Source organism: Jaculus jaculus, chromosome 8 (assembly GCF_020740685.1).
Source record: "Jaculus jaculus isolate mJacJac1 chromosome 8, mJacJac1.mat.Y.cur, whole genome shotgun sequence".
Classification (NCBI taxonomy): Eukaryota; Metazoa; Chordata; class Mammalia; order Rodentia; family Dipodidae; genus Jaculus; species Jaculus jaculus.
The window spans coordinates 62,560,434-62,587,835 of NC_059109.1; the positions used below are offsets into that span (position 1 = coordinate 62,560,434).

At 44.5% G+C, this 27,402-nt stretch overlaps 1 protein-coding gene and 1 pseudogene across 1 annotated transcript in view; both read left to right on the top strand.

The window, feature by feature from the left end:
- Positions 1-3,703: 3,703 nt before the first annotated feature.
- Positions 3,704-27,402, top strand: part of Usp50 (ubiquitin specific peptidase 50) — a 79,711-nt gene continuing 56,012 nt past the window's right edge. The window contains exons 1-3 of the mRNA XM_004669707.2: positions 3,704-3,763; positions 5,960-6,145; positions 6,396-6,591. Of these exons, the coding sequence (XP_004669764.2) occupies positions 3,711-3,763; positions 5,960-6,145; positions 6,396-6,591 (435 nt within the window). The 5' untranslated portion in view covers positions 3,704-3,710. The remainder of the gene's footprint in view (positions 3,764-5,959; positions 6,146-6,395; positions 6,592-27,402) is intronic.
- Positions 14,685-23,840, top strand: LOC105944856 (annotated as a pseudogene).

Below are 27,402 nucleotides of genomic sequence, written 5' to 3' on the forward strand. Positions count from 1 at the left end.
CTGCAAGCAGGGAGACAGAGAGAAAGGGAGCACACCAGGGTCTCTAGCCACTGCAAAGGAACTCCAGATGCATATGCTACTCTGAGCATCTGGCTCTATGTGGGTACTGGGGATTTGAACTTAGGTCACTAGGTCTTGCAGGTAAGTGTCCCAACTATTGACCCATTTCTCCAGCCCTTACTGTAGTTTTTTAGTTTGAAATAATTTCAAACTTACCAAAGTCTCAAATAGTACAAAATCCACAGGCAACTCTCCTGGCTTCACTGCCACTGAAGTTTGGCAGTGTCCTCTCTACCACTACCCCTCCTGAACCCTTGAAAATGGGTACATAGGCTACATGCATTTATTTACCCCTATAAACGCAAGTGTGCAGTTCCTCAGAAATGGCATAGTTTTATCCAATTGACAAGACTAAAAATTGATATAATACTCCCCATGTGTGGTGGTTTTATTCAGGTGTCCCCCATAAACTTAGGTGTTCTGAATGATAGGTTCCCAGCTGATGAATATTTGGGAATTAATGCCTCCTGGAGGGAGTGTATTGTTGGGGGCGGGCTTATGGGTTTCATAGCCACTTTCCCCATGCCAGTGTTTGGCACACTCTCCTGTTGGTATGGTCCACTTTATGTTGGCCAGGGGGTGATATCTACCCTTTGCTCATGCCATCGTTTTCCCCTGCCATCGTGGAGCTTCCCCTTGAGCCTGTAAGCCAAAATAAATCTCTTTTTCCCAGAAGCTGCTCTTGGTTGGGTGATTTCTACCAGCAAGGCAAACCAGACTACAACAGTAAAGTGGTACCAAGAAATAGGATTGCTGCTAGACACCTGACTATGTGGCTTTGGCTTCTTGGAGCTGATTTTCAAGAGGAATGTGGGAGGATCTGAAACCTTGGCCTAAGAGATGCCTTGCAGTGCTGTAAGTACAGCTTGATGGACTATTCTGGTCTGAGCTGCAAGACCTGAATGCAGTAAGAACTATGGACTATAAGGTTTGGCTTATGAGGGTGAGAAGGAGCTTTGCTTGGACTGGGTTAGCAGTTTGGGTGAGAAGCTTGCTCTTATGCCCATGTCCTGAGAAGTTGTGTAGGGTTGCTTTGCGTAGAAATGAACTGATGTGAGCAGAGGGACATGGCACAGAAAGAAAAATCTTTGGGTGAACTGTTGCCCATTCAGCTGTAATTGAGAGATTACAACCTTTGAGACTGGGCTAGCTGACCTGCGCTGGGGCAACAGAAAGAATGTCAATTCTTTTGAAGGGGCCTGAGTGCTCAAGGAGTGTCCTGTTCTTTAAAGTCTGCTTTATTTCCCCCTGGATTAACAAACTGGCACCCTACCTGGTATTGTGGAGTATAAGAAATGCTGGAAAGAGGGTCATTGGGTTTGCAACATGGTCTTGTGTTTTGGAAATGGCCATGGGTGGTGTGAAACATGTTTGCTGGTTGCCTGCCTGGAGACCTCATGGGGCCATGAGGATGAACCGTGGGTTGCAGTGGAGATGTCAGGACCACAAGATGGCTGCCAAGGAGAGCTGCCCACCCCGATGAAGTTTTCCAGGACTGTGAGTAGCCTAGCTGAAGGAGCGGAATTGGAATGCCAGAGACTTGTTGCTGGTTAGAATTATTGGACTTGGAGATTTGTCACTGGCTAGAGTTATTGAAATTGAAGCTACAGAGTTTGATGTTTGCCCTGGTTGTTTTAAATTCTATTTATTTATTTATTTATTTGAGAGCGACAGACACAGAGAGAAAGACAGAGGGAGAGAGAGAGAATGGGCGCGCCAGGGCTTCCAGCCTCTGCAAACGAACTCCAGACGCGTGCGCCCCCTTGTGCATCTGGCTAACGTGGGACCTGGGGAACTGAGCCTCGAACCGGGGTCCTTAGGCTTCACAGGCAAGCGCTTAACCGCTAAGCCATCTCTCCAGCCCGCCCTGGTTGTTTTAAATCTTGTATTGGTTGAATGTTTCTTTGCTATGCCCAATACCATTTTTTGAAGTGTGATCTGTGCCATTATGGGTTTTTTGTGGTAATTTTTTGGTATTATGGCTCAGTTAAAAGACCTTGGATTATGGGGATGTTTGAACATATTGGGATTGATAAAAACTATGGGGACTTTTAAAGTCAGACTGAATACATTGTATTTTACATCATGTATGGATATCAGTTTATGGGGGCCAAGGGTGGAATGTGGTGGTTTGATTCAGGTATCCCCCATAAACTTAGGTGTTCTGAATGATAGGTTCCCAGCTGATGAATATTTGGGAATTAATGCCTCCTGGAGGGAGTGTATTGTTGGGGGCGGGATTATGGGTTTCATAGCCACTTTCCCCATGCCAGTGTTGGGCACACTCTCCTGTTGCTATGGTCCATCTTATGTTGGCGAGGGGATGATGTCCACCCTCTGCTCATGCCATCGTTTTCCCTTGCCATCATGGAGCTTCCCCTTGAGCCTGTAAGCCAAAATAAATCTCTTTTTCCCAGAAGCTGCTCTTGGTTGGGTGATTTCTACCAGCAATGTGAACCAGACTGCAACACCATGTATAATATATATTAATGGAACCAAATTCTTTATGATCTAGGATCCAATCCAAGATTAGACATTGTATGCTTTTTAATCTGGAATAGTGTTTGTCCCTGCTTATGTTTCCAGACATATCTATATCTATATTCATATCTATATCCATATCTATTGAGGTAGGGCCTCTTTCTACCTAAGGCTGACCTGGAATTCAATATCTATGTAGTCTCAAGTTGGCCTCGAACTCACGGCGATCCTCCTTCCTCTGCCTCCCAAGTGCTGGGATTAAAGACATGTGCCACCATACCTGGCTGACATTGATACTTTTTAAGAGACATTTTAGTAATTTATTGCTGCCTTCATGTTACTTGCAACAGAATTGGGGAGAGGGAAATTGGATTGGCTCTCAAAGCCCTTTGCTTGCTACCTTCAGTTGCTCAAGTGGCTCAGATCTGGGCTAGGCACCTGCTGGGAGTCCCCAGCTCAGCCAGGTGCTTTCACTGGCCTGTGGTTGTATGCATTCTTTCCCCATTCTCTCCTAGTCAGAGTTTTTCTGGGAGTGTATCTCCTTTACCACCTTTGCTATCTGAAGCACATCTCGGGGAAGAATCTGAGGACTCAAAGTTCTCTGTGTGCTCCGTGACTTCTCAAACCTAAATTATACCATAAGCTTTTGTGGCACAAGCAACAGGTCCATGCCCCTCCCTTCAGCCCCAGTAAGGAATAATCTGGACAGACCCCATGCAGTGTGCTGGTGAAGCAGCAAAATCCCACCACATAGCATGAGAATCAGCCCCAGGATGGCAGGAGTGGGGCAGTGTCCAGAGGAGGGACATTTGTGTGTGTGCGCATGTGAATGGCATATGAGAGACTGAGTGATAGAGGAAGAGAAGTCATGTGTGTGATTCATTCCCTGAAATTTGATCATTTAAAGTATTTCCAGCAAGCAGGCAGCAGTATCCCATGGCAACACACTAGAATTTTGAGGGTGAAGGGAAACAATTATGATGCGAGGGAAAGTTCAGGTTGGAATAGTGTTGAACTCAGGTTGAAATCAGTGTACAGCTACTGAGACAGGGGAAGAGGGCATAAATTCTTTAAAACAAGAGCCAGTGAAACGTTCTTGGAGAAATGAGGTTAAAAGGATTCAATGTAGCACCTGATTAGAAGTGAAAGTCCAACGTGGTTCCATTAAAATGACTTCTCATCAGTCATTCCCTGCAGATGACTTCAGTGTCTACTATCTCCTGTGAGCCTTTACCTACACCACCATTCTAAATAAACTAAGAGCTGAGTGGGAAGAGCCTTGCTCAGAGGAGCCGGGGTACATGTCTGTTACATTTGGAAAGGATCCCCATATTTGATCCATGAAAGGCCTCAAAAAGAAAGGGAAGATGCTGTCTAATATGTGGGTAACATGTACCTCACTAAACTAACAGTCTGAAGCTACTGTGACACCAGTGAATTAAAGTGAAAATGACTGAACTAGCTGGAACTTTTCAAATGGGCACAGCTGTGAGTAGAGGCACTGAGGCGAGGTAGCAATCTCATGGGGCCCAAATTTTAAATACAGGAAATGGAAAGAAAGATCATAAAGAACAAATGTGCTGGCATCCTGGGGCCATATGACAAAATACAAAGGAAGTGGTGCAGGGAAAGGAGTCAGCCTTGGCAGTCCTGGGAGCTCTCCCATCTCTGCATGGCCCGTTCACACAAAAGCTCCAACTCCATCTCTTCTTGTTAAGGCTATCCTAGATAAGTTGCTATGTTTGTAAAGTCTTCCATTTATTGATTATGTCACCTAGGCCATGTGTCTTACATGGTGTTAGGCTTTAGGATGTAAGAAACACAGTTTGAGAGAAGAAAGAGGCAAAGGGTTTATTAGGCCCCCCAAAAGTAGTGGAGCTTACAGAAAGCTTCAGCCCACTCAGGGAGAGCAGAGCCTGTTCTCTTCAGGTCCCCGAGCAGAGGGGTGACTGTGCCACAAGGAAATGGATCCAAGGTTGGTTCCCATCACCTAACCAGACTTAGAGGCAGGTGTTTGAAAACTCGCAAGGATAATCCTGGATAAGGGGCACTTGGAAAAACAATGGGCCTAGTTAGCATGTGATTTATGTAATGTGACAATCATAGTCATCTCTGGGCCTGGGGCAGAGGAGCTGGAGCTTTCTATGTTTATGCTTTGCCATCTGCAAGGACTCCTTTCTCGAAGGGGGTCAGGTTTGGTTCTGTGTGAGAGCCGTGAGGGGACAAAGGCTACAGCTGGATGTGGCCTGTTAACTCTTCGTAGCAGCTGAGAGTGAGACTGTGTTAGGAGGGTCTGGTTTCTAACACATGGTACCTGCAGATCCTTGCAACAACCCTACAGTGCAGGTAGCATTGTCCCTTGTTTTTGGTGGAGGAGGGGTACTGGAGATTGAGCCCAAGGCCTCACACATGCTAAGCACAGACACTACCTCTGAGCTACACCCCCAGCTCGTTTCTATTTTATAGATGAGGAGCAGGCATAAGAATCCCAGATTGTAGCTGGGTATGGTGGTGCACACACCTTTAATCCCAGCACTCAGGAGGATTGCCATGAGTTCAAGGGCACTCTGAGACTACATAGTGAATTCCAGATCAGCCTGGGTGAGACCCTATCTCGAAAAACCAAAAAAGAATCACAGATCATGTGTATAAGTACTTATTGGCATAATAAGGATTTAAAAATCGATGCTTTCTTTCTTCCTCCCTCCTAGTCCTTATGTATATATGTCAATTCCCTATATGTATAGAAATATGTAATATGTATTTGTGCTCTTTTTATTTTTTTTAAAAGAGAGAGAGAATTGGTGTGCTAGTCACTGCCTGAGCTGCTGTAATCAAACTCCAGCCTTTTGTGCCTCCTAATGGACAAGTGTGACCTTTCACTTGCCTCAACTTTGTGCATCTGGGGTTAAAGACATGCACCACCATGCCTGACTACCTATAGTTGTTAATGTTATCTCTTGCTATTGTCACTACCAATAGTAATTTAATTGCCCAGAAAATAGGAACACCTTTGACTATTAGTAAATTATTACCATTCTTATAGCCAATCAATTCTAAGATCTGAAAGCATGCTCAGGTCTCTTGTTTTACTTGTAGGAAGAATTTTTTATCTATGTCAGAGTTCTGGACTGAGTAATTGAAATTTAGACTGAAGTTCAAATCTTTCTCCCCTTGTTAGGGAATGTGTTTAAGGGAAGATTTATTAAAAACCCTTCTTGTCACGCATAGTGGCAGCACACCTGTAATCACAGGAATTGGGAGACTGAGGCAAGAGAATAGTGAATTCAGAGCAAGCCCTAGCCCCGATAGCAAGACCCTGACCCCCACCTCCCATAAAACCTTTTTTTATTCCAGGAGGCTGACAGGCACTTATTTTGTTCTCTCCAACCCTTTCCTTCCTGTGGCACGCACACAGGACAGCTCGCACAGATACCGCTGCCCTCGCTGAGGGCCGGGAGAGCCAGCCCCACTTGCAGGGCGTGGCGGGCCTGCGGAACGCGGGCGGCTCGTGCTGCGTGAACGCCGTGCTTCAGAGCCTCTGCAGCAGCTCGCCGCTGGTGGAGCACTTCCTCTCGGGAAAGTACCTCACGGCGCTCCAGAAGTAAGCGCCTGCTGCCCGGCTCCGCTCCTGTCCCCATGCCCGGCACGGGGCGGGAGGGAGCGCTCCCGAGCCCTCTCGGGGATTAAGCAGACCGGAGCCTGTGGGCGCCCAGGTACCACATCTAGGGCGAAGAGAGTGGGGAGAGAAGCCAGGCAATGAGGAAGCTGTGGGGACTGACCCCCATGCTCCAGTAATTGGGCCCCATTTTTCTCATGAAACCGGCCAGAAACATGCCCCTCTTTCTTCCCAGGGACTGCAGTGAGGTTGCCACCACCTTTGCCTACCTAATGACAGACATGTGGCTTGGGGACTCAGACTGTGTGTCGCCGGAAATATTTCGGTCAGCTCTTGTTAACCGCTACCCAGCTTTTATGAAAAAGACACAACAAGATGCTCAGGAATTCTTGATTTATGTCCTCAATGAACTTCATGAAGCTCTGAAAAAGGTAAGTGACCTTGAGCGGGGAGATGTGCAGCCTTACCAGCGACTTCCATGTCTACGCTTGTTCGTGCTCAGCTCACGTCGAGTGCTCCCTGTGAGCGCGGTGCTGGAGGCTCTGTGGAGAATGTTAATGCTAGGAAGTCTGTTATTTGGTTTGGTCTTTTGAGACAGGATCTCTGTTGCCCACGCTGGCGTGTGAGTAGCTGCCTTCCTGCCTCAGCCTCCTAAGTACAGGGATTACAGATGTGCACCACCACACCTGGATCATGTGAGGATTTGAATGTGTAACGGTATTTACAAAACTGCATCAAAGTTAGCTGGGAAGGTGACAGTCTGCAGCACGTAGTGTTCAGTATGAATGTCTGCACTGTCTTCCAGAAAACTCATTTGACATTTCTAGCCATCAGTCAGGAGTAGAACCACTAATCTAGCTCCCTTTGCAAATAAAAGTTAGGTAGACTAGTTTTAAAAGCATAACTTGCACTTTTTAATAAAAATATGCTCTTGGAGTTGGGTGTGGTGGCACACGCCTTTAATCCTAGCACTCGGGAGGCAGAGGTAGGAGGACTGCGGTGAGTTCAAGGCCACCCTGAGACTACATAGTGAATTCCAGGTCAGCCTGAACTAGAGTGAGACCGTACCTCAAAACCTCCCCCTCAAAAAAAAAAAAAAAAAATATATATATATATATATATATATATATATATATACATACACACACACACACACACAGACACACACACATACACTCTTGGGGTTGGAGAGATTGCACAGTGGATAAGGCATTTGCTGTAAAGCCTAACAATCCATGTTTGATTCCCAAGCACCCATATAAAGCCAGATGCACAATGTGGCACATGCACCTGGAGTTCATTTGCAGCAGCTGGAGGCCCTGGCGTGCCCATATTCCCCTCTCTTTCCCTCTGCTTTCAAATAAATGCCAGGTGTCTAGGGTCATATTTTCTGGGAAAAAGCAATCTTACCAGGAATTTTAATCTTCTAGAAAGGGTCTAGCCTTCTTGGAAGGGGGTGGTTACCTCTCCTATGAAGTGAAAACTTTTTTAGGGAAGAAGAGCTAAGGGAAGACCCTTAAAGGTCCTTCTGACTGTTTTCCTTCAGTTTTTTTGAGGTCGGGTCTCACTCTAGCCCAGGCTGACCTAGAATTCACTATGTAGACTCAGATGATCTCGAACTCTGTGATCCTACCTTTGTCTCCTGAGTGCTGGCATACGCTACCACGCCCAGCCCTTCAGACAATTCTGACCTTTAGCAAAGTCCACGACTCAGATTCTTCTTTACCGGCCCAAGGCTTTTAAGCTTTCACTTTGGGGATCCTGTTACCCTTAAACTGCCTCACAGATGCCCCCTGCACACACGTGATGAGGACAGAGAAGGTATCAAGTGTCCTCTATTGCTGTTACACTCTATTTCCTTGAGCCCATGATCTTCCTGCCTCTGCCCCCTCAGCTCTGTGGTTACAAGTCTCTTCAGCACTGCCTAATTTTTATGTGGGTTCTGGGGATCAAATTCAGGTCCTTATGCTTCTGCAGCAAGCGCTTTACCAATCAAGTCGTTTCCTCAGTCCCTCTTGTTTTTAAGCATCTAAAAATTTAGTAAAAGCCATATTCCCTTCTATTCTTTCACTATTGACAGGAGACTAAAGAAGTAAAAATATTTCTTGTTTACAAAAATAAACAGCTTATTTACCCAGAGATTTAAATAGAGAAGAGGCCTAGAGAGATGGCTTAACAGTTAAGGCGCTTGCCTGCAAAGCCTAAGGATCCCACTTAAGCCAGGTGCCTGAAAAGCCTAACAATCTGGGTTCAATTCCCCAGTACCCATATAAAGCCATATGCACAAGGTGGCACATGCATCAGGAGTTTGTCTACAGTGGCTGGAGGCTCTGGTATGTCCATTCTCTCTCTCTCTCTCTTCCCTCTATCTGTTTTTGTTTTCAAATAAATAAATAAAAATAATTTAAAAAATATTATGGGGACTATAGAGATTCTTTAGTGGTTAAGGCTCTTGCCTACAAAGCCAAAGGACCCAGGTTTGATTCCCCAGGACCCACGTAAGCCAGATGCATAAAGTGGCCCATGTGTCTGAAGTTTGTTTGCAGTGGCTGTAGGCCCTGACACACCTATTCTCTCCCTCTTCATGCAAATAAATAATTTAAAAGTCTTATGAAGTTAACATCTTTAACCCAGATATTTCAGACATCAGTGAAAGACCAATGTGACTTCAATTAGAACATGTAATGTATTTAGAATGTGTTAATTAATACTTTGAACTGTAATTTAAAAATGTAGGCTCCCAAGACCTCATCACTGAAGTAGGCCTAAAACAAACCCAACATGGCTCAGGAAAATTTGTAAAAGAGGGGCAGAAAGATTGTTAGGGCCAAAGTTGGGACATAATACACAGGGACATTGCTTCTTCCCCATAACTGATGGCTATCCCCACAATGCATGACCCACATTCCCCAACAAGGAGGGTCCGTTTTGAGGGGAGAGAATAGGGAGGAGGCTACCAAATGTACCAACATGGCTGTTATACACTGCGCACATAACTAATAAAAAATGAGAAGTTGCATCGTAGTATTTGTTGTATTTGACTTAATGTAACCCTTGTATTATGGCAATAAAATTTCGTGCAGATTTTAAACAAATTTTTGGACCATTAAAAAATGTATTTACTTATGAGAGAGAGAGAGAGAGAGGCAGAGACAGAGAGAGAGGCAGAGAGAGAGAGAGAGAGAGAGAGAGAGAGAGAGAGAGAGAGAGACAGAGAGAGAGCACGCAAGAGAGGCAGACAGAGAGGCAGACAGAGAGAAAGAGAAAGGTGCAGGGGGGGGGCCGAGAGAGGGGGAGGCAGAGAGAGAGAGAGAGAGAGAGGGAGAGAGAGAGAGAGAGAGAGGCAGAGAGAGAGCGAGAGGGAGACGGAGAGAGAGAGAGACAGACGGTGAGAGAGAGAGAGAGAGAGAGAGAGGCAGATAGAGGGGGGGGCAGAGAGAAAGGCAGACAGGGAGAGAGAGAGGCAGAGAGAGAGAGAGAAGCAGACAGACACACACACACACAGAGAGAGAGGGGGGAGGCAGACAGAGAGAGAGGCATATGGGGGGGTCAGAGAGAGAGGCAGACGGAGAGAGAGAGGCAGACAGACAGAGAGAGAGAAGCAGACAGACACACACAGAGAGAGAGAGAGGCAGAGAGAGAGAGAGAGAGAGAGGCAGGCAGAGAGAGAGAGAGACAGAGAGGCAGACACAGAGGGGAGGCAGAGAGAGAGAGAGAGAGAGAGAGAGAGAGGCAGAGAGAGAGGGCCAGAGAGAGAGAGAAGGGGGGAGAGAGAGAGGCAGACAGAGAGAGAGACAGACACGGGGGGGGGGCAGAGAGAGAGAGAGAGAGAGGGCCAGGGAGAGAGAGGGGCAGGGAGAGAGAGGGACAAGGAGAGAGGCAGAGAGAGAGAGGGAGAGAGAGAGAGAGAGAGAGGCAGACAGAGGGGGGCAGAGAGAGAGGCAGATGGGGAGAGAGAGAGGTGGGGAGAGAGAGGCATACAGAGAGAGAGAGAAGCAGACAGACAGATAGACACACACACACACACACACACACAGAGAGAGAGGCAGAGAGAGAGAGAGAGGCAGACACGGGGGGGCAAAGAGAGAGGGGGGTCAGAGAGAGGGGCAGAGAGAGAGAGAGAGAGAGAAACAGAGAGAGAAACAGAGAAAAAGAGAGGCAGGGAGAGAGAGGGGGCAGAGAAAGAGAGACAGAGGCAGAGAGAGAGAGAGAGAGAGAGAGAGAGAGAGAGAGAGAGAGAGAGAGAGAGAGAAAGAAAGAGAGAGAGAGAGAGGCAGGGAGAGAGAGGGCCAGAGAGAGAGAGAGAGAGACAGATAGAGAGAGACAGACAGAGAGAGAGAGACAGAGAGGCAGACACAGATGGGGGGGCAGAGAGAGAGGGGCAGAGAGAGAGGGAGAGAGAGAGAGAGGCAGATGGGGGACAGAGAGAGGTGGGAAGAGAGAGGCATACAGAGAGAGAGAGAGAGAGAGAGAAAAGCAGACAGACAGACAGACAGACAGACACATACATACACATACAGAGGCAGAGAGAGAGAGAGGCAGACAGAGAGAGGGAGGCAGAGAGAGAGGCAGAGAGAGAGAGAGACAGACAGAGAGAGGGAGGCAGAGAGAGAGAGAGGCAGACAGAGAGAGGGAGGCAGAGAGAGAGGCAGAGAGAGAGAGAGCCAGAGAAAAAGAGAGAGAGGCAGGGAGAGAGAGGGGGGGCAGGGAAAGAGAGACAGAGGCAGAGAGAGAGAGAAAGGCAGAGAGAGAGAAAGGCAGAGAGAGAGAGACAGCAGAGAGAGAGAGAGAGGCAGGCAGAGAGAGAGAGAAAGGGGCAGAGAGAGAGAGAGAGGTAGAGAGAGAGAGAGAGAGAGGCAGAGAGAGGACCAGAGAGAGAGGGAGAGAGAGAGAGAGAGAGAGAGAGAGAGAGAGAGAGAGAGGGAGGCAGAAAGAGCTAGAGGCAGACAGAGAAAGGGGCAGAGGGGGGGCAGAGAGAGAGAGGCAGGGAGAGAGGCAGAGAGAGAGAAACAAAGAGAGAGAGAGGCAGACAGAGAGAGCGAGAAGCAGACAGAAAGAGAGTGAGAGGCAGACGGAAAGAGAGAGAGAGGCAGACAGAGGGGGGCAGAGAGAGAGGCAGGTGGGGAGAGAGAGAGAGAGAGAGAGAGAGAGAGAGAGAGAGAGAGAGAAAGAGAGAGAGAGAGAGAGAGAAAGAGAGAGAGAGAGAGAGAGGCAGAGAGAGCTAGAGGCAGACAGAGAAAGGGGCAGAGAGGGGGGAGCAGAGAGAGAGAGAGAGAGAGGCAGGGAGAGAGAGAGGCAGAGAGAGAGAAACAAAGAGAGAGAGGGGCAGACAGAGAGAGCAAGAGGCAGACAGAAAGAGAGAGAGAGGCACACAGAGGGGGGCAGAGAGAGAGGCAGGCGGGGAGAGAGAGAGAGAGAAAGAGAGAAAGAGGGAGGGCCAGAGAGAGAGAAGTGGGGAAAGAGAGGCAGAGAGAGAGAGAGAGACAGAGAGGCAGACACAGAGAGGGGGGCAGAGAGAGATGCAGAGAGAGAGAGAGAGAGAGGGAGAGAGAGAGGCGGGGGGGAGGAGGGCAGAGAGACAGAGGCAGAGAGAGAGAGAGGCAAAGAGAGGAGGGTGTCGAGAGGGGCAGAGAGAGAGGCAGAGAGAGGTAGAGAGAGAGAGAAAGAGAGGCAGAGAGAGAGAGAGAGAAGCAGAGAGAGAGGGGCAGAGAGACAGAGAGAGGCAGTGAGGGGCAGGGGGAGCAGAGAGAGGGGGAGGCAGAGGGGGGCAGAGAGGCAGACAGAGAGAGAGAGGGGCAGAGAGAGAGACAGAGAGAGACAGAGAAGGGTAGGGGGGGCAGAGAGAGGGGGCAGAGAGACAGAGAGAGGGGCAGAGAGAGAGAGTGAGAGAGAGACAGAGAGAGAGGGGCAGAGAGAAAGAGAGTGGCAGAGAGAAAGAGAGAGGGGGCATAGAGAGAGAGTGAGAGAGAGACAGAGAGGAAGGGGCAGAGAGACAGAGAGGGGGCAGAGACAGAGAGAGAGGCAGAGAGAGGTGCAGAGAGGCAGAGGGGGGGCAGAGAGAGACAGTGAGAGGATCAGAGAGAGAGGGGCAGAGAGAGAGAGAGGAGGGCAGAGAGAGGGGGCACACAGAGAGAGAGACAGAGAGAGAAGGGCAGAGAGAGGGGGGACAGAGAGAGAGAGAGAGAGAGAGAGAGAGAGGCAGAGAGAGGGAGAGGGGCAGAGATAGAAAGAGAGGGGTCAGAGAGAGAAAGAGAGGCAGAGAGAGGGGGCGTGAGAGAGAGAAGGGGGACAGAGAGAGAGGGGGTGAGAGAGGCAGAGAGAGGGGGCAGAGAGAGGGAGAGAGGCAGAGGGAGGCAGAGAGAGAGGGGGCAGAGAGAGAGGGGCAGGGGGGGCAAAGAGAGGGGGGCAGAGAGAGAGGCAGAGAGAGAGAGAGAGAGAGAGAGAGAGAGAGAGAGAGAGAGAGAGAGAGAGAGAGGCAGAGAGAGAATGGGCATGCCAGGGACTCCAGCCACTGCAAACGAACTCCAGAACTCCAGGTGCATGCTCCACCTGGTGCCATCTGTCTTATGTGGATACTGGGGAATTGAACATGGGTCCTTAGGCTTCACAGTTAAGTGCCTTAACCACTAAGCTATCTCTCCAGCCCAAAATTTTGGTTAGATATTTAAGAAAAAAAAAAAAAAAACAACCCAAGGTTTATTTCTATCACAACTTTTAACTTTTTGTCTTTTTTTGGTATGGCTGGGGGAGGGCTGAAACTAGTGCTTCAAGCAGCCCAGCCTGGTCTTGAACTTGCTACATACCTGAAGCTGGCCTTTAACTCCTGATCCTCTTGCTTCCACCTTCCAAGTACTGGTATTACAAGTGTGCGCCATCACACTTGACTCATTAACTTTTTTCATTAAAAATATTTTGGGTGCGCTGGAGAGATGGCTTAGCGGTTAAGCGCTTGCCTGTGAAGCCTAAGGACCCTGGTTCGAGGCTCGGTTCCCCAGGTCCCACGTTAGCCAGATGCACAAGGGGGCACACGTGTCTGGAGTTTGTTTGCAGAGGCTGGAAGCCCTGGCGCGCCCATTCTCTCTCCCTCTATCTATCTTTCTCTCTGTGTCTGTCACTCTCAAATAAATAAATACTTTAAAAAATATATTTTGGGTGACTGGGATATGGCTTAGCAGTTTAAGGTGCTTGCTTGTAGTACCTACATAAAGCCAGATGTATAAATGGTACATGCATCAGGAATTTGTTTGCAGCCAACACGAGGGCCTGGAATACTCATACTCTCTCCACCATCTCTTGCAAACAAATAAAATATTTTTTGAGGTGCTGAGAAGATGGCTCAGCAGTTAAAGCCACTTGCTTGCAAAACCTGCTGGCCTGGATTCAGTTCTCAAGCCACTCACGTGAGCTGGACTCCAAATGGTGGTCTCTGTCATTCATTTGCAGCAGTGAGACAAACAGGTGCAAATAAATAAAAATTAATAAAAATATTATTGTTGATTTTGAGACCCAAACTATCTTCAAACTCAGTATTGTCCTGCTTCAGCCTCCCAAGTGCTGGCATTAAAAGCAGGTGCCACCATGCCCAGTATGACTTTTTTGAATGTAGAAAGACCCCCACTCTTGTGTGTGAACAATATTCTCTTGACATTACTGACTAACCATGCAGTGGTTGGTCTCCATAGTCTCTTGTTGCGAGGATGAGGCCTGTGCAGTTAGTGTAGTCTGATCCCATGCTGGTGGCCAGGGGTGAGGTAAGTGACACATGACACATGTATGTCAAGGAGTTCATGTCAATCAAACCATCTATGGAAAATTTTAAGCAACTAAGAAGAGTGGCCCTGATGTAGGAATTTGGGGTGAGTTTGAGTGTGATGGAATCATTCTTGGCTCTTAGGTGGGCTTTAACTAGGGAGTTAGTATGCTTTAGCATGCTAGACTGGCATGGTCACACAAGACTTGTACTGAGTCAATGGCATCCAGGTTCTTATCTTACGAATTCAATGAGTGAAATCTACAGGCCATAGAGGGTAAAGTTTAGAAGACTTTTACTATGGAGCTTAACAGAAGGAAACAAGGGCTGAGATCTTGCTGTAAAGCAAGGGGGTTCCCTCAGAAATGGGAAGACCCTATTAAGAAAAATAAAGCAGGGGACTCGGTTGCCGGAGTAACCAGAGGATGGTGTTGATCTGCATGTCTTCCTGACTAAACCTTATGAGTTTGTTGTGATCCAGAAACCATGGGTGTGCAGAGCCCATCTCCCTCACCTTCTCTATAACAAATGTCACCAGTGACTGCCCCAAAGTCAGCACTATACAGGGATGGTACAAGAGACGTCTCTGTTTCGCTCAGGTCAAAGTCATAACAGCCTGCTATACTGGCACTGACAGAGGGTGCTCACTATCAATCTCACCACTCTGACACCTCTGGCCACCATGAAACTGCCTCCAAACCACCTGCCCTGAAGAGAGATCCATAGACTACATTATCCAGCCTCTCCATAACGACTCATCGCCCCTATGAGTCACAATGGAGATTTGCTTTCATTACAGAGTGGTTTGATCCCAGTGCTTCACTTTTTCGTCGTTATGAACTTCTCTTTTTCCCAGGGGATGGATCTGTTGAAATGCATGATGCAGAGAATCATTGCACGTTCTTAAAGGAGACCAAATATGATGATCTGCACTTAGAAGATTTATTTATTGGCAACAAAGTGAATGTCTTTTCTTCGCAGCTGGTGTTGGTTGACTATGGGGATCAATATACAGCTCGCCAACTGGGCAGTAGAAAAGAAAAAACATTAGCCCTGATAAAACCAGAAGCAATATCAAAAGCTGGGGAAATAATTGAGATAATAAACAAAAGTGGATTTACTATAACTAAACTCAAAATGGTTACACTTGCAAGAAAAGAAGCGACAGATTTTCATGTGGACCATCAGTCAAGACCCTTTTATAATGAACTGATCCAGTTTATTACAAGTAGGCCTGTTCTTGCCATGGAGATTTTAAGAGATGATGCAATATGTGAGTGAAAAAGACGGCTTGGCCCTGCAAACTCCAGGGTGGCACACACAAATGCCCCTAGAAGCATCAGAACCCTCTTTGGCACAGATGGCATAAGAAATGCAGCTCATGGCCCTGACTCTTTTGCTTCTGCTGCCAGGGAAATGGAGTTGTTTTTTTCCTTCAAATGGAGGTTGTGGACCAGCAAACACTGCTAAATTTACCAATTCTACCTGTTGCATTATTCATTTTAATTTTTTAAAAATTTTGTTAACATTTTCCATGATTATAAAAAAATATCCCATGGTAATTCCCTCCCGCCCCCCTCAAACTTTCCCCTTTGAAATTCCATTCAACATCATATTACCTCTCCATCTCAATCATTGTACTTACATATATACAATATCAACCTATTAAGTACCCTCCTCCCTTCCTTTCTTTTCCCTTTATATCTCCTTTTTAACTTACTGGCCTCTGCTACTAAGTATTTTCCTTCTCACGCAGAAGCCCAATCATCTGTAGCTAGGATCCACATATGAGAGAGAACATGTGGCACTTGGCTTTCTGGGCCTGGGTTACCTCACTTAGTATAACACTTTCCAGGTCCATCCATTTTTCTGCAAATTTCATAACTTCATTTTTCTTTACCGCTGAGTAGAACTCCATTGTATAAATTATCCACTCATCAGTTGAGGGACATCTAGGCTGGTTCCATTTCCCAATAAACATGGTTGAGCACGTACTTCTAAGGAAATGAGATGATTCCTTCGGATATATGCCTAGGAGTGCTATAGCTGGGTCATATGGTAGAGCAATCTTTAGCTGTATTAGGAACCTCCACACTGATTTCCGCAATGGCTGGGCCAGATTGCATTCCCACCAGCAGTGTAGAAGGGTTCCCCTTTTTCCACATCCCCACCAACATTTATGATCATTTGTTTTCATGATGGTGGCCAATCTGACAGGAGTGAGATGGAATCTCAATGTAGTTTTAATCTGCATTTCCCTGATGACTAGTGATGTGGAACATTTTTTTAGATGCTTATATGCCATTTGTATTTCTTCCTTTGAGAATGTTCTATTTAGCTCCATAGCCCATGTTTGATTGGCTTGTTTGATTCCTTATTATTTAACTTTTTGAGTTCTTTGTATATCCTAGATATTAATCCTCTATCAGATATATAGCTGGCGAAGATTTTTTCCCATTCTGTAGGTTGCCTCTTTGCTTTTTTCACTGTGTCCTTTGCAGTGCAAAATCTTTGTAATTTCATGAGGACCGAGTGATTAATCTGTGGTTTTATTGCCTGAGCAGTTGGGGTTGTATTCAGAAAGTCTTTGCCAAGACCAATATGCTGAAGGGTTTCCCCAACTTTTTCCTCTAGCAGTTTCAGAGTTTCAGGTCTGATGTTAAGGTCTTTAATCCATTTGGATTTAATTCTTGTGCATGCCAAAGAGAAGAATCTATTTTCATCCTTCTGCAGATATATATCCAGTTTTCCCAACACCATTTGCTGAAGAGGCTGTCTTTTCTCCAATGAGTATTTTGGGCATTTTTATCGAATATCGGGTGGCTATAGCTACTTGGGCTTACATCTGGGTCCTCTATTCTGTTCCACTGATCTACATGTCTGTTTTTGTGCCAGTACCACACTGTTTTTGTTACTATGGCTCTGTAGTATAGGTTAAAATCAGGTATGGTGATACCACCAGCCTTATTTTTGTTGCTCAGTATTATTTTAGATATTTAAGGTTTTTTTGTGATTGCAAATGAATTTTTGGATTGTTTTTTCTATTTCCATGAAGAATGTCTTTGGAATTTTGATAGGGATTGCATTAAATGTGTAGATTGCTTTAGGTAAGCTTGCCATTTTCACAATATTGATTCTTCCAATCCAGGAACAAAGGATGTTTCTCCACTTTCTAGTGTCTTCTGCAATTTCTTGCATGAGTGTTTTAAAGTTCTCATTGTAGAGATTCTTTACTTCCTTGGCTAGGTTTATTCCAAGATACTTTATTTTTTTTGATGCAGTTGTGAATGGTAGTGATTCTCTGATTTCATCCTCTGTGTGTTTGTTGTTAGCATATATGAAGGCTACTGATTTCTGTGTATTTATTTTGTATCCTGGTACATGGCTGTAGGTTTTGATCAGCTCTAACAGTTTGCTAGTAGAGCCTTTAGGGTCCTTTATGTATAGAATCATGTCATCTGAAAATAATGATAACTTGATCTGTACCTTTCCAATTTGTATCCCTCTTATGTGTGTCTCTTGCCTTATTGCTATGTCTAAGACTTCCAAAATTATATTAAATAAAAGTGGGGACAGTGGACACCCTTGTCTTGTTCCTGATTTTAGTGGAAAAGCTTCCAGTTTTTCCCCATTTAGTAATATGTTGGCTGTAAGCTTATCATAAATAGCTTTTATTATATTGAGATATGTTCCTTCAATTCCCAGTCTCTGTAGGACTTTTCACATGAAGAGATGTTGGATTTTGTCAAATGCTTTCTCTGCGTCTAATGAGATGATCATGTGATTTTTGTCCTTCAACCCATTTATATAATGTTTATAGATTTTCATATATTGAACCATTCCTGCATTTCTGGGATAAAGCCTACTTGGTCAGGGTGAATGATCTTTTTGATGTACTCTTATATTCTGTTTGCCAATATTTTGTTGAGAATTTTTGCATCTATGTTCATGAGGGAGATTGGTCTGTAATTTTCTTTTTTTGTTCTATCTTTTCCTGGTTTTGGTATCAGGGTGATGCTGGCCTCATAGAAGGAGTTTGGTAGAATTCCTTCTTTTTCTATTTCCTGGAAAAGCTTAAGAAGCAATGGTGTTAGCTCCTCCTTAAAGGTCTGGTAAAATTCAGCAGTGAATCCATCTGGACCTGGGCTTTTTTTAGTTGGGAGATTATTGATAACTGCTTGGATCTCCATGTTTGCTATAGGTCTATTTAAGTGATTAATCTCATTTTGATTTAATTTAGGTAGATCATATAAATCAAGGAAATCATCCATTTCTTTCATATTTTCATACTTTGTGGAGTATATGCTTTTATAGTATGTCCCTATGATTTTTTGAATTTCTCTGGAATCTGTTGTGATGTTACCTTGTTCTTCTCTGATTTTATTAATTTGTGTCTCTTCTCTCTTTCTTTTGGTCAAATTTGCTAAGGGTTTATCAATCTTGTTTATACTTTCAGAGAACTAAATCTTTGTTTCATTAATTCTTTGGATTTTTTTTGTTTCTATTTCATTAATTTCTGCCCTAATCTTTATTAGTTCTTCCCATCTACTGATTTTTGGTTTCCCTTGTTCTTCTTTTTCCAAGGCGTTAAGGTGAAGCATTGGGTCATTTACTTGTGACCCTTTTAATTTCTTAATATAGGCACTTAAGGCTATAAATTTACCTCTTAGAACTGCCTTCATTGTTTCCCAGAGATTTTGATATGTTGTGTTCTCATCGTTTGACTCTATAAATTTTTTGATTTCCTTCTTGATTTCTTCATTGACCCATTCATCATTTAGTAGTGTATTGTATAGTTTCCATGATTTTGTGTATGCTCTATAGCCTTTCTTGCTACTGATTTGTAGTTTAATTCCATTGTGGTCAGATAGAATGCAAGGAATTATATCATTTTTCCTGAATTTGTTAAGATTTGCTTTGTGTCCTAATATATGGTCTATTTTAGAGAAAATTCCTTGTGCTGCTGAAAAGAATGTATATTCTGCTGCCTTTGGGTGAAATGTCCTGTATATATTTGTTAGGTCTATTCCTTCTATGACCTCATTTAGTCCAGATGCCTCTCTGTTTATTTTTTCCCGGGATGACCTGTCAATTGATGAGAGTGGGGTGTTAAAGTCACCCACCACCACTGTGTTTGGTGTTATCTGTGATATTAGTTCTAATAGTTTTTTTTTTTTTTTTGATGAATTTGGGAGCCCCCATGTTAGGTGCTTATATGTTTAGGATTGTAACGTTCTCCTGTTGGAGTGTGCCCTTAATCAATATAAAGTGACCTTCCTTATCTTTCTTGACTAATGTTGGGCTGAAGTCTACCTTGTCAGATATTAGGATAGCAACCCCTGCTTGTTTTCTAGGCCCATTTGCTTGAAACACCGGTTTCCAAACTTTCACCCTAAGATAATGTCTATCCTTTGTAGAAAGGTAAGTTTCTTGGAGACAACAAATTGTAGGATCCTGCTTTTTAAGCCAGTCTGCAAACCTATGTCTTTTTGTTGGAGCATTGAGGCCATTGATATTAAGAGATATTATTGAAAGGTGTGTATTTATGTTTGCCTTTTTTTTTTCTTCTTGTGGTTCCGGTTCTACCTGTGCTCTCTTCTGTTAACTAGTATTTGAGTATTGCTTGATTTTTCTAGGTTCCTTATATGTGTGCTTTTCCTTTCTTCAGCATGGAGGATTCTATCAAGTATTTTCTGTAGAGCTGGTTTTGTCTTCAAATACTCCTTTAACCTGCTTTTGTCATGGAATGTCCTTATTTCTCCGTCTATTTGAATGGGTAACTTTTCAGGATAAAGTAATGTTGGTTGACAGTTGTTATCTTTCAGAACTTAGAATATATCACTTCAAGCCCTTCTGGCTTTAAAAGTTTGTGTTGAATAATCTGCTGTAATCCTGATGGGCTTGCTTGCTGTAATCCTGATGGGTAACTTGATTTTTCTCTCTAACTGCTTTCAATATTTTTTCTTTGGTGTGTGTGTTTGGAAGTTTGATTATAATATGGCCAGGAGAGGTTCTTTCCAGGTTTTGTCTGGCTGGGGTTCTAAAGGCTTCCTGTATCTGTATTGGCACCTCTTTCCCAATTTAGGGAAAATTTTCTTCTATGATTTTGTTGAAGACGCCTACTATGCCTCTGGAGTGGAGTTCTCCTTCTACTATGCCCTGAATTCTTATATTGGATCTTTTCATAGTGTCCCGAATATCTTGAAATTCCCACTCATACTTTTCTATAAGTTTGTCTTTCTCTTTGTTGGACTGCATTAGGTCTGCCACCTGGTCTTCTAGCTTAGATATTCTGTCCTCTCCCTCATCCATCCTACTGGTGAGATTGTCTACAGAGTTTTTTATTTCATTAACTGTGTTCTTCATTGCTAGTAATTCTGACTGGTTTTTCTTTATTATTTCTATTTCTTTATTTATGTCTTGTATTGCCTTCTTTATTTCATGAAATTGGTGTCCTGCATCTTCTTTGATTCCTTTGATTTCCTCTTTAAGTTCCTCTTTGACTCCTTTGATTTGTTCTCTGACTTCTTTGAACATATTTACAGTCATTCTTTTGAACTCTTTCTCAGGCATTTCCTCTAACTTGTGCTCTCTGGAGGACATTTCTGATGCATTAATACTTTTAGGTGGATTTATTTTGTCTTGCTTTTTAGTGTTTCTTGTGTTATAATGTATATATTTTTGCATCTTGGATTAAGTTAATGCTTGGATATTCTAGCTAGCTGGGTATTCTTAGCCATATCAATTGATTTGATGGTATATATTTTCTGGGTAGGAGCTTAGCTTAAGGTGTTAGATGTGGCTCTTTAGACTCTCAGAGTATCTACAAATGTGCTCCTAGGAGTTGAGTTTCCCTGCTATGGGGGTATTCAAGTAGGCTGAGTGGAATAAAATACAGGTAGATTCTAAAAGTTAACTAAACACTGACCCATTCAGTCAAAAACAGCCCCAAGCATGTATGCCAGAGTAGTTATTATAACAACCAGATCCTCTATCAACATAGAGGTTAGGATTTCTGGTTGAGGGATCCAAGTCAGCTTGTGACCAAGTGAGACCCTTCCCTGGTGCAATCCCAGTTACCTTGGATGAGTTTGGTCTCAATCAAGTTGCTGCCTGGGTAGTTGGGCTGCTGTTCTTATTTCTGGAGTTGGGCACTGGCTTTTCCTGCGGGGCAAACCAAGCCTGGCAAGTGTGGCCCTGCAGATCAGCACCCCCGCTGCTGGAACTGCTGCTGTGAAAGCTGCCTCTGCTGGGTCTGTCTGCAGCTGAAGCTGCTGCTGCTGGGCCCACTGCTGCTGTTGCCTCTGCTGCTGCTGCTGCTGTAGCTGCCACTTCTTGAGCCACTGCTGCTGCTGAAGCTGCTGCTGCTGGGTCTGCTGTTGTTGCCGCTCCTCAGTCTGCTGCTGCTGGGTCTGCCGCTGCTGCCACTCCTGGTTCTGCTGATGCTGGGGCCGCTGTTACCGGTGCCGGAGCTGCTGATGTTGCTGCCAGACTCTGCTCCTGCTTGGGTCCCTCTGTCGGCTCAAGTTGGCATGGCCAGGTCCCGGACCGCTGCTCTGTTCACTGGAGCTGGTCTCAGGCGGTGGGGATGGGGAGGGAGCCGCAGCTGCTCTGGTTCTCTCGCTGTTCCACGTGTGCTTCTACCTCGTGGTCTGTACCGTTGCTCAATGCCGCTCTCCCTTCACGTTTCCTGAGTTGTGGAGAGTGCCGGTGTCTTATATTTGATCTTTTCATAGTGTCTCGAATATCTTGAAATTCCCACTCATACTTTTCTGTAAGTTTGTCTTTCTCTTTGTTGAACTGTATTAGATCTGCCACCAGGTCTTCTAGCTTAGATATTCTGTCCTCTCCTTCATCCATTCTACTGGTGAGATTTTCTACAGAGTTTTTTATTTCAGTAACTGTGTTCTTCATTGCTAATAATTCTGACTGGTTTTTCTTTATTATTTCTATTTCCTTATTTATGTCTTGTATTGCCTTCTTTATTTCATTAAATTGGTGTCCTGTGTCTTCTTTGATTTCCTCTTTGATTCCTTTGATGTCTTTGATTTCTTCTTTAACTTCTTTAAACATATTTACAATCATTCTTTTGAAATCTCTCTCAGGCATTTCCTCTAACTTCTCACTGGAGGTCATTTCTGATGCATTAATACTTTTAGGTGGGTTTATATTGTCTTGCTTTTTAGTGTTTCTTATGTTATAATGTATATATTTTTGCATCTTGGATTAAGTTAATGCTTGGATTTTCTAGCTAGCTGGGTATTCTTAGCTGTATCAATTGATTTGATGTTATATATTTTCGGGGTAGGAGCTTAAGGTGTTAGGTGTGGCTCTTAAGACTCTCAGAGTATCTTCAAAGGTGTTCCTAGGGGTTGAGTTTCCCTGTTATGGGAGAATTCATGTAGGCTGAGTGGAATAAAATACAGGTAGATTCTAAAAGTTAACTAAACACTGTACACATTCAATCAAAAACAGCCCCAAGTATGTATGCAAGAGTAGTTATTATAACAACCAGATCCTCTATCAACATAGAGGTTAAGATTTCTGGTCTGTTGAGGGATCCAAGTCAGCTTGTGACCAAGTGAGACCCTTCCCTGGTGCAATCCCAGTTACCTTGGATGATTTTGGTCTCAGTCAAGTTGCTGGCTGAGTTGTTGGGCTTCTGTTCTGATTTCTGGAGCTGGGTACTGGCTTTTCCCCTGGGCCAAACCGAGCCTGGCAAGTGTGGCCCTGCTGACCCCCGCTGCTGGAACTGCTGCTGCTAAAGCTGCCGCTGCTGGGTCTGTCACTGCTGCTGCTGCCTCTGTTGTTGCTGCTGTAGCTGCCACTGCTGGGACCACCACTGCTGCTAAAGCTGCTGCTGCTGGGTCCACCGCTACTGCTGCTGCTGTGTCTGCCGCTGCTGCCTCTGAAGCTGCTGCTACTGGGGCCGCTGTTACTGGTGTCGGAGCCTCTGATGTTGCTGCTGGACTCTGCTCCTGCTTGGGTCCCACTGTCAGCTCAAGTTGGCGTGCCTGGGTCCTGGGACTGCTGCTCTGTTCACTGGAGCTGGGCTCAGGCGGTGGGGGAGGGGAGGGAGCCACAGGTGCTCTGGTTCTCTCGCTGTTCCAAGTGTTCTTCTACCTCGTGGTCTGCTCCTCTGTTGCTCACTGCCACTTTCCCTTCACGTTTCCTGAGTTGCGGAGAGTGTGGTGTGAGGGGAAGCTCCCCATACCTGGCTTTTCCTGGGGCTGAGCAGAGCCTGGCATCTTTCTGGTGCGCCACCTCCACTGCCGTGGTTGGCGGAGCTGCCAGCGATGCTTTTGCCAGCCTGTGTGGGCTCTGGATGCTCTGGATCTTTTCTACTTCTCCACTGCTGCTTCAATTTCCTATACACCTCACTTTTTGGTAAAAGTGTGTATTTTGCTGAGTTTTTTTTGGTCTTTTTCCCCCAGGCTGCTTTGGTGTGGTACCTTCGCCGCCATCTTAACCAGAATTCTCTGTTGCATTATTAAGCCTCATGCTATCAGTGAAAAATTGTTGGGAAAGATCCTGATGGCTATTCGGGATGCATGTTTTGAAATTTCAGCCACGCAGATATTCAATATGGATCGGGTTAATGTTGAAGAATTCTATGAAGTTTATAAAGGAGTAGTAACTGAGTATAAGGAGATGGTGACAGAAATGTATTCTGGCCCTTGTGTAGCAATAGAGATTCAACAGAATAACCTTTCAAAGACATTCTGGGAATTCTGTGGACCTGCTGATCCTGAAACTGCCCGGCATTTATGCACTGAAACCCTCTGATCCCTCTTTGGTAAAACTAAGATCCAGAATGCTATTCTCTGTACAGATCTGCCTGAGGACGGCCTCTTAGAATTTCACTACTTTTTCAAGATCTTGGACAGTTTGCAGTATAGAGAAGGTAGAGAAGACAGAAGTACATTCTGACAACAGTGATCACATGCATGAGGAATGTGTTCATTCTTTTATTGTCCATTGTTTTAACCTGACTGATACAAGATCAACAAGAGCACTGTACTCCTGGCAATTATTACATGTTAGAACATGGATTTGCACTGTAGACAACATTTAACCCTAGTCTATGGGATACTGCATTGCTTTTTATAAAGTTCAAAATAAAGATTTATTTTCAAAAAAAAAAAAAGAAAAAAGAAAAGAAAGTAAAGCAAGCCAGGCATGGTGGCACATGACTTTAATCTCAGCACTCGAAAGACAGAAGCAGGAAGATCACCATGAGTTCAAGGCTACCCTGAGACTACAATTAATTCCAGGTCAGCCTGGGTTAGAGTGAGACCCTACCTCAAAGAAAAAAAAAAAAAAAAAAAAGAAAGAAAAGCCAAAAGTGCCCAAATGGAAGAGGTTCCAAGAGGGGGAAAATCCACCTGGTGACTAATTGGGGTCTTTTATAGGAATTTACTGGATAGGGTCAGTCCAGCCCACTTGCTAAGTGTTTAGGCCTTTCTCCAAGTTTCCAGAAAAGGGAGTGTGATTTCATCTTGGAAGGGGGGTGGGTAATCTCTTCGAGGAGAAGGGGTAATATTCTAACACTAGTCTCCAGCAAGGTGGAGACTGCAAGGACCCTTTTAGAGTAAAATAAAAAAAGAAAACCAGACCCCCCCCTTAAAGGCTCAAGGACATTCTTTGCCTTTAGCCACTTTCAGTTTATTTTGGGGGTCCTTGTTAACTCTAAACTGCCTCAGCTCTTAGGTCAGGCCTACATGGAGTCCATTCTCTCTCTTTTGGTTTTTTTGAGGTAAGGTCTCACTAGCTCTGGCTGACCTGGAATTCACTATGTAGTCTCAGGGTGGCCTTGAACTTACAGTGATCCTCCTACCTTTGCCTCCTGAGTGCTGGGATTAAAGGCATGTGCCACCATGCCCAGTTTCTTTTTTTTTTTTAATTGTTTTTTTTGTGTGTGTTTATGTATGTGTGTGTACACATACATGTGTTCTACAATTGTAAGTGCTACAATGTGAGTGTGGAGACTAGAGGACAGTGTTGGGGTGTCAGTCCTCTCCTCCCACCTTCTTTGAGACAGTCTATCTTGGTGATTTTGCTGCTGAAAAGACTGGATGCTTCTTGAGCTATCTTCCATTGGGATTACAGATTTGGACACTAGTTTGGGTAGAGCTTTATATGGGTTCTTGGGATTGAACCTGGGTCAGCAGACTTGCAAAGCAAGAGCCTTTAACTGCTGAGCCATTTCCCCTGCCCTGAGGAGTCTAGTCTTGTACTGTCATTCTCTCTGTCTACGAGTGATGTCCTAGAATCTCAACAATGTTACAAAAGTTATTTTGTTGTATTTGTATGTAGAATGTCAACACTCAATTCTAAAGCTTTATATTAAAAAACAACAACCAACAAGAGCAAATATTTAAAGAAAACTGGCTTAAAACTTGGGTACTGCCTTCTTTACAGATGTACTCCTTAAGTGATACTTTCTAGTTATTAGGAGATACTTGCTTTAGTTATTAGGAGGCGTGTATAGGGTTAGGGTATGTCTTGTCTTTTTTTTTTTTTTTTTTTTCAAGGTAGGGTCTTACTCCAGCCCAGGCTGACCTGGAATTCACTATGGAGTCTCAGGGAGGCCTTGAACTCACAGCAATCCTCCTACCTCTGCCTCCTGAGTGCTGGGATTAAAGGCGTGCACCACCACACCCGGCTTCTTGTCTTTTCTTTTTCTTTTTTGTTTAAAACAATAGTCATGCGGGGAGTGGTGGCATGCATCTTTAATCCCAGCACTCAGGAGGCAAAGGTAGGAGGATTGCCTTGAGTTCAAGATCACCCTGCCACTACATAGTGAATTCCACGTCAGCCTGGGCTAGAGCAAACGCCTACCTTGAAAAACCAAAACGAGCCAAGTAAGCAAACAACAACGAAATAATAGTCATTACACAATTGGGGAAACATGAACACAGGCCTGGGAAAGATCAGCACCACTAAACACTTCTAGTTTTGAGCACAGCAGCTCAAGTTAAGTGTTTTCCTAAGCTTTGTGTCTTAGAAGGCTTATATGATATGAGGACATAAATACATTATGGCACAATAGCTCAAATGGTTGAGCAGAACCCAAACAGCTCAAAAGAGCCTCAACCAACAGAAAAGTGAAGCTAAGGTACACTGATTGAGGAAAACTTACATGGGTACAAAACCAAGAATCCAAAACTTATTTCTCTGCTTCACTCAATAGAGTAGAAAGGAGCTGATGCTGGCTGAAATGAAAAGATAAGTCCCTGGAATAAAGTGACTCCAGCAGTTGTGTGTGACCATCCAGTCTTGTCTTTACATTCAGAGCCAACTTGCTGTAAGTGGGTAACACCCAAAATGTATGTTAACCATGGTCAGCTCACCACAATTGTTAGTAGAGCTTTTAGAACTGAAGCCCTGTCTCAGGCTACCCTAACAAGCTAGGCTGGGCCATATTCTCAGTGGGCGAATTAAAGGGACAAGTAATAGTGAAAAATCCAGGAAATAACATTTACTCTATATATAGGTCTACATTGAGCAGGGGAGCAAATAGAAATGCCCAGAACCACCCTCTACCCCAAGTCCATCCTTGGGACCTGACATGAAGTTTATGTTTAAAGAGAAGGCAAGAAGTATATGTTCATGTTACTGAGCAGTCCTGGTCAAGATGTGATCTTGCCCATTATTCACCTATTCAGTCTCTCTTGCGTGGTGGTCTGACAAGTTGTTAGAAATCCCAGGCCAGGCGTGGTGGTGCACACCTTTAATCCCAGCACTTGGGAGGCAGAGTTAGGAAGATCACCATGAATTCAAGGCCACCCTGAGACTACAGAGTGAATTCCAGGTCAACCTGGGCTAGAGTGAGACCCTATTTAGAAAAACCACCACCACCACCACCACCACAACGACAAAAGAAATTTGTAAAGTCTCTTTCTGGGAGACAATCTCTCCTCTGGCTGGTTCTAGGCTTCAGCCTTTCTCTCAGCATGGGATTCCTGGAGAAACTACAAATTCCTGGGGACCATTGCTCCACTAGCCTGATAGTCAGAAAGGCCTAAGTGTCTGTCCTGTCCTTAGGGTTTCTTCTCACCTGTCAGTATGAATACATCATTCCTCAGTTTCATCTTCCTAGGGAAACTGAATTATCAGAAGGTATTCAGGATACAAACTCTCAAAGGCTTAGTTTGTTTGTTTGTTTGTTTGTTTGTTTGTTTGTTTTTTAACTAAATCTAAAATTGGTATGAATGTATTTTTATTTCTCTGTTTTTTCTTTTCAAGGCAGAGTCTTACTGTAGGCCAGGTTGACTTGGAACTCACTGTGTAGCCGCAGGCTAGCATCAAACTCAAGGCAATCCTTTTAGCAGCCTCCCACATGCTGGCATTAAAAGTGTATTCCACCATGCCCCAACTGAATGTATTATTCTGACAGGAAAAAAAAAGTCATTCTATTTAAAAATGATTTTTAGATACTTATACTGTCTTTCTCAAAAAGGGCGCTTTTTTTTCTTTTTCTTTCTTCCTT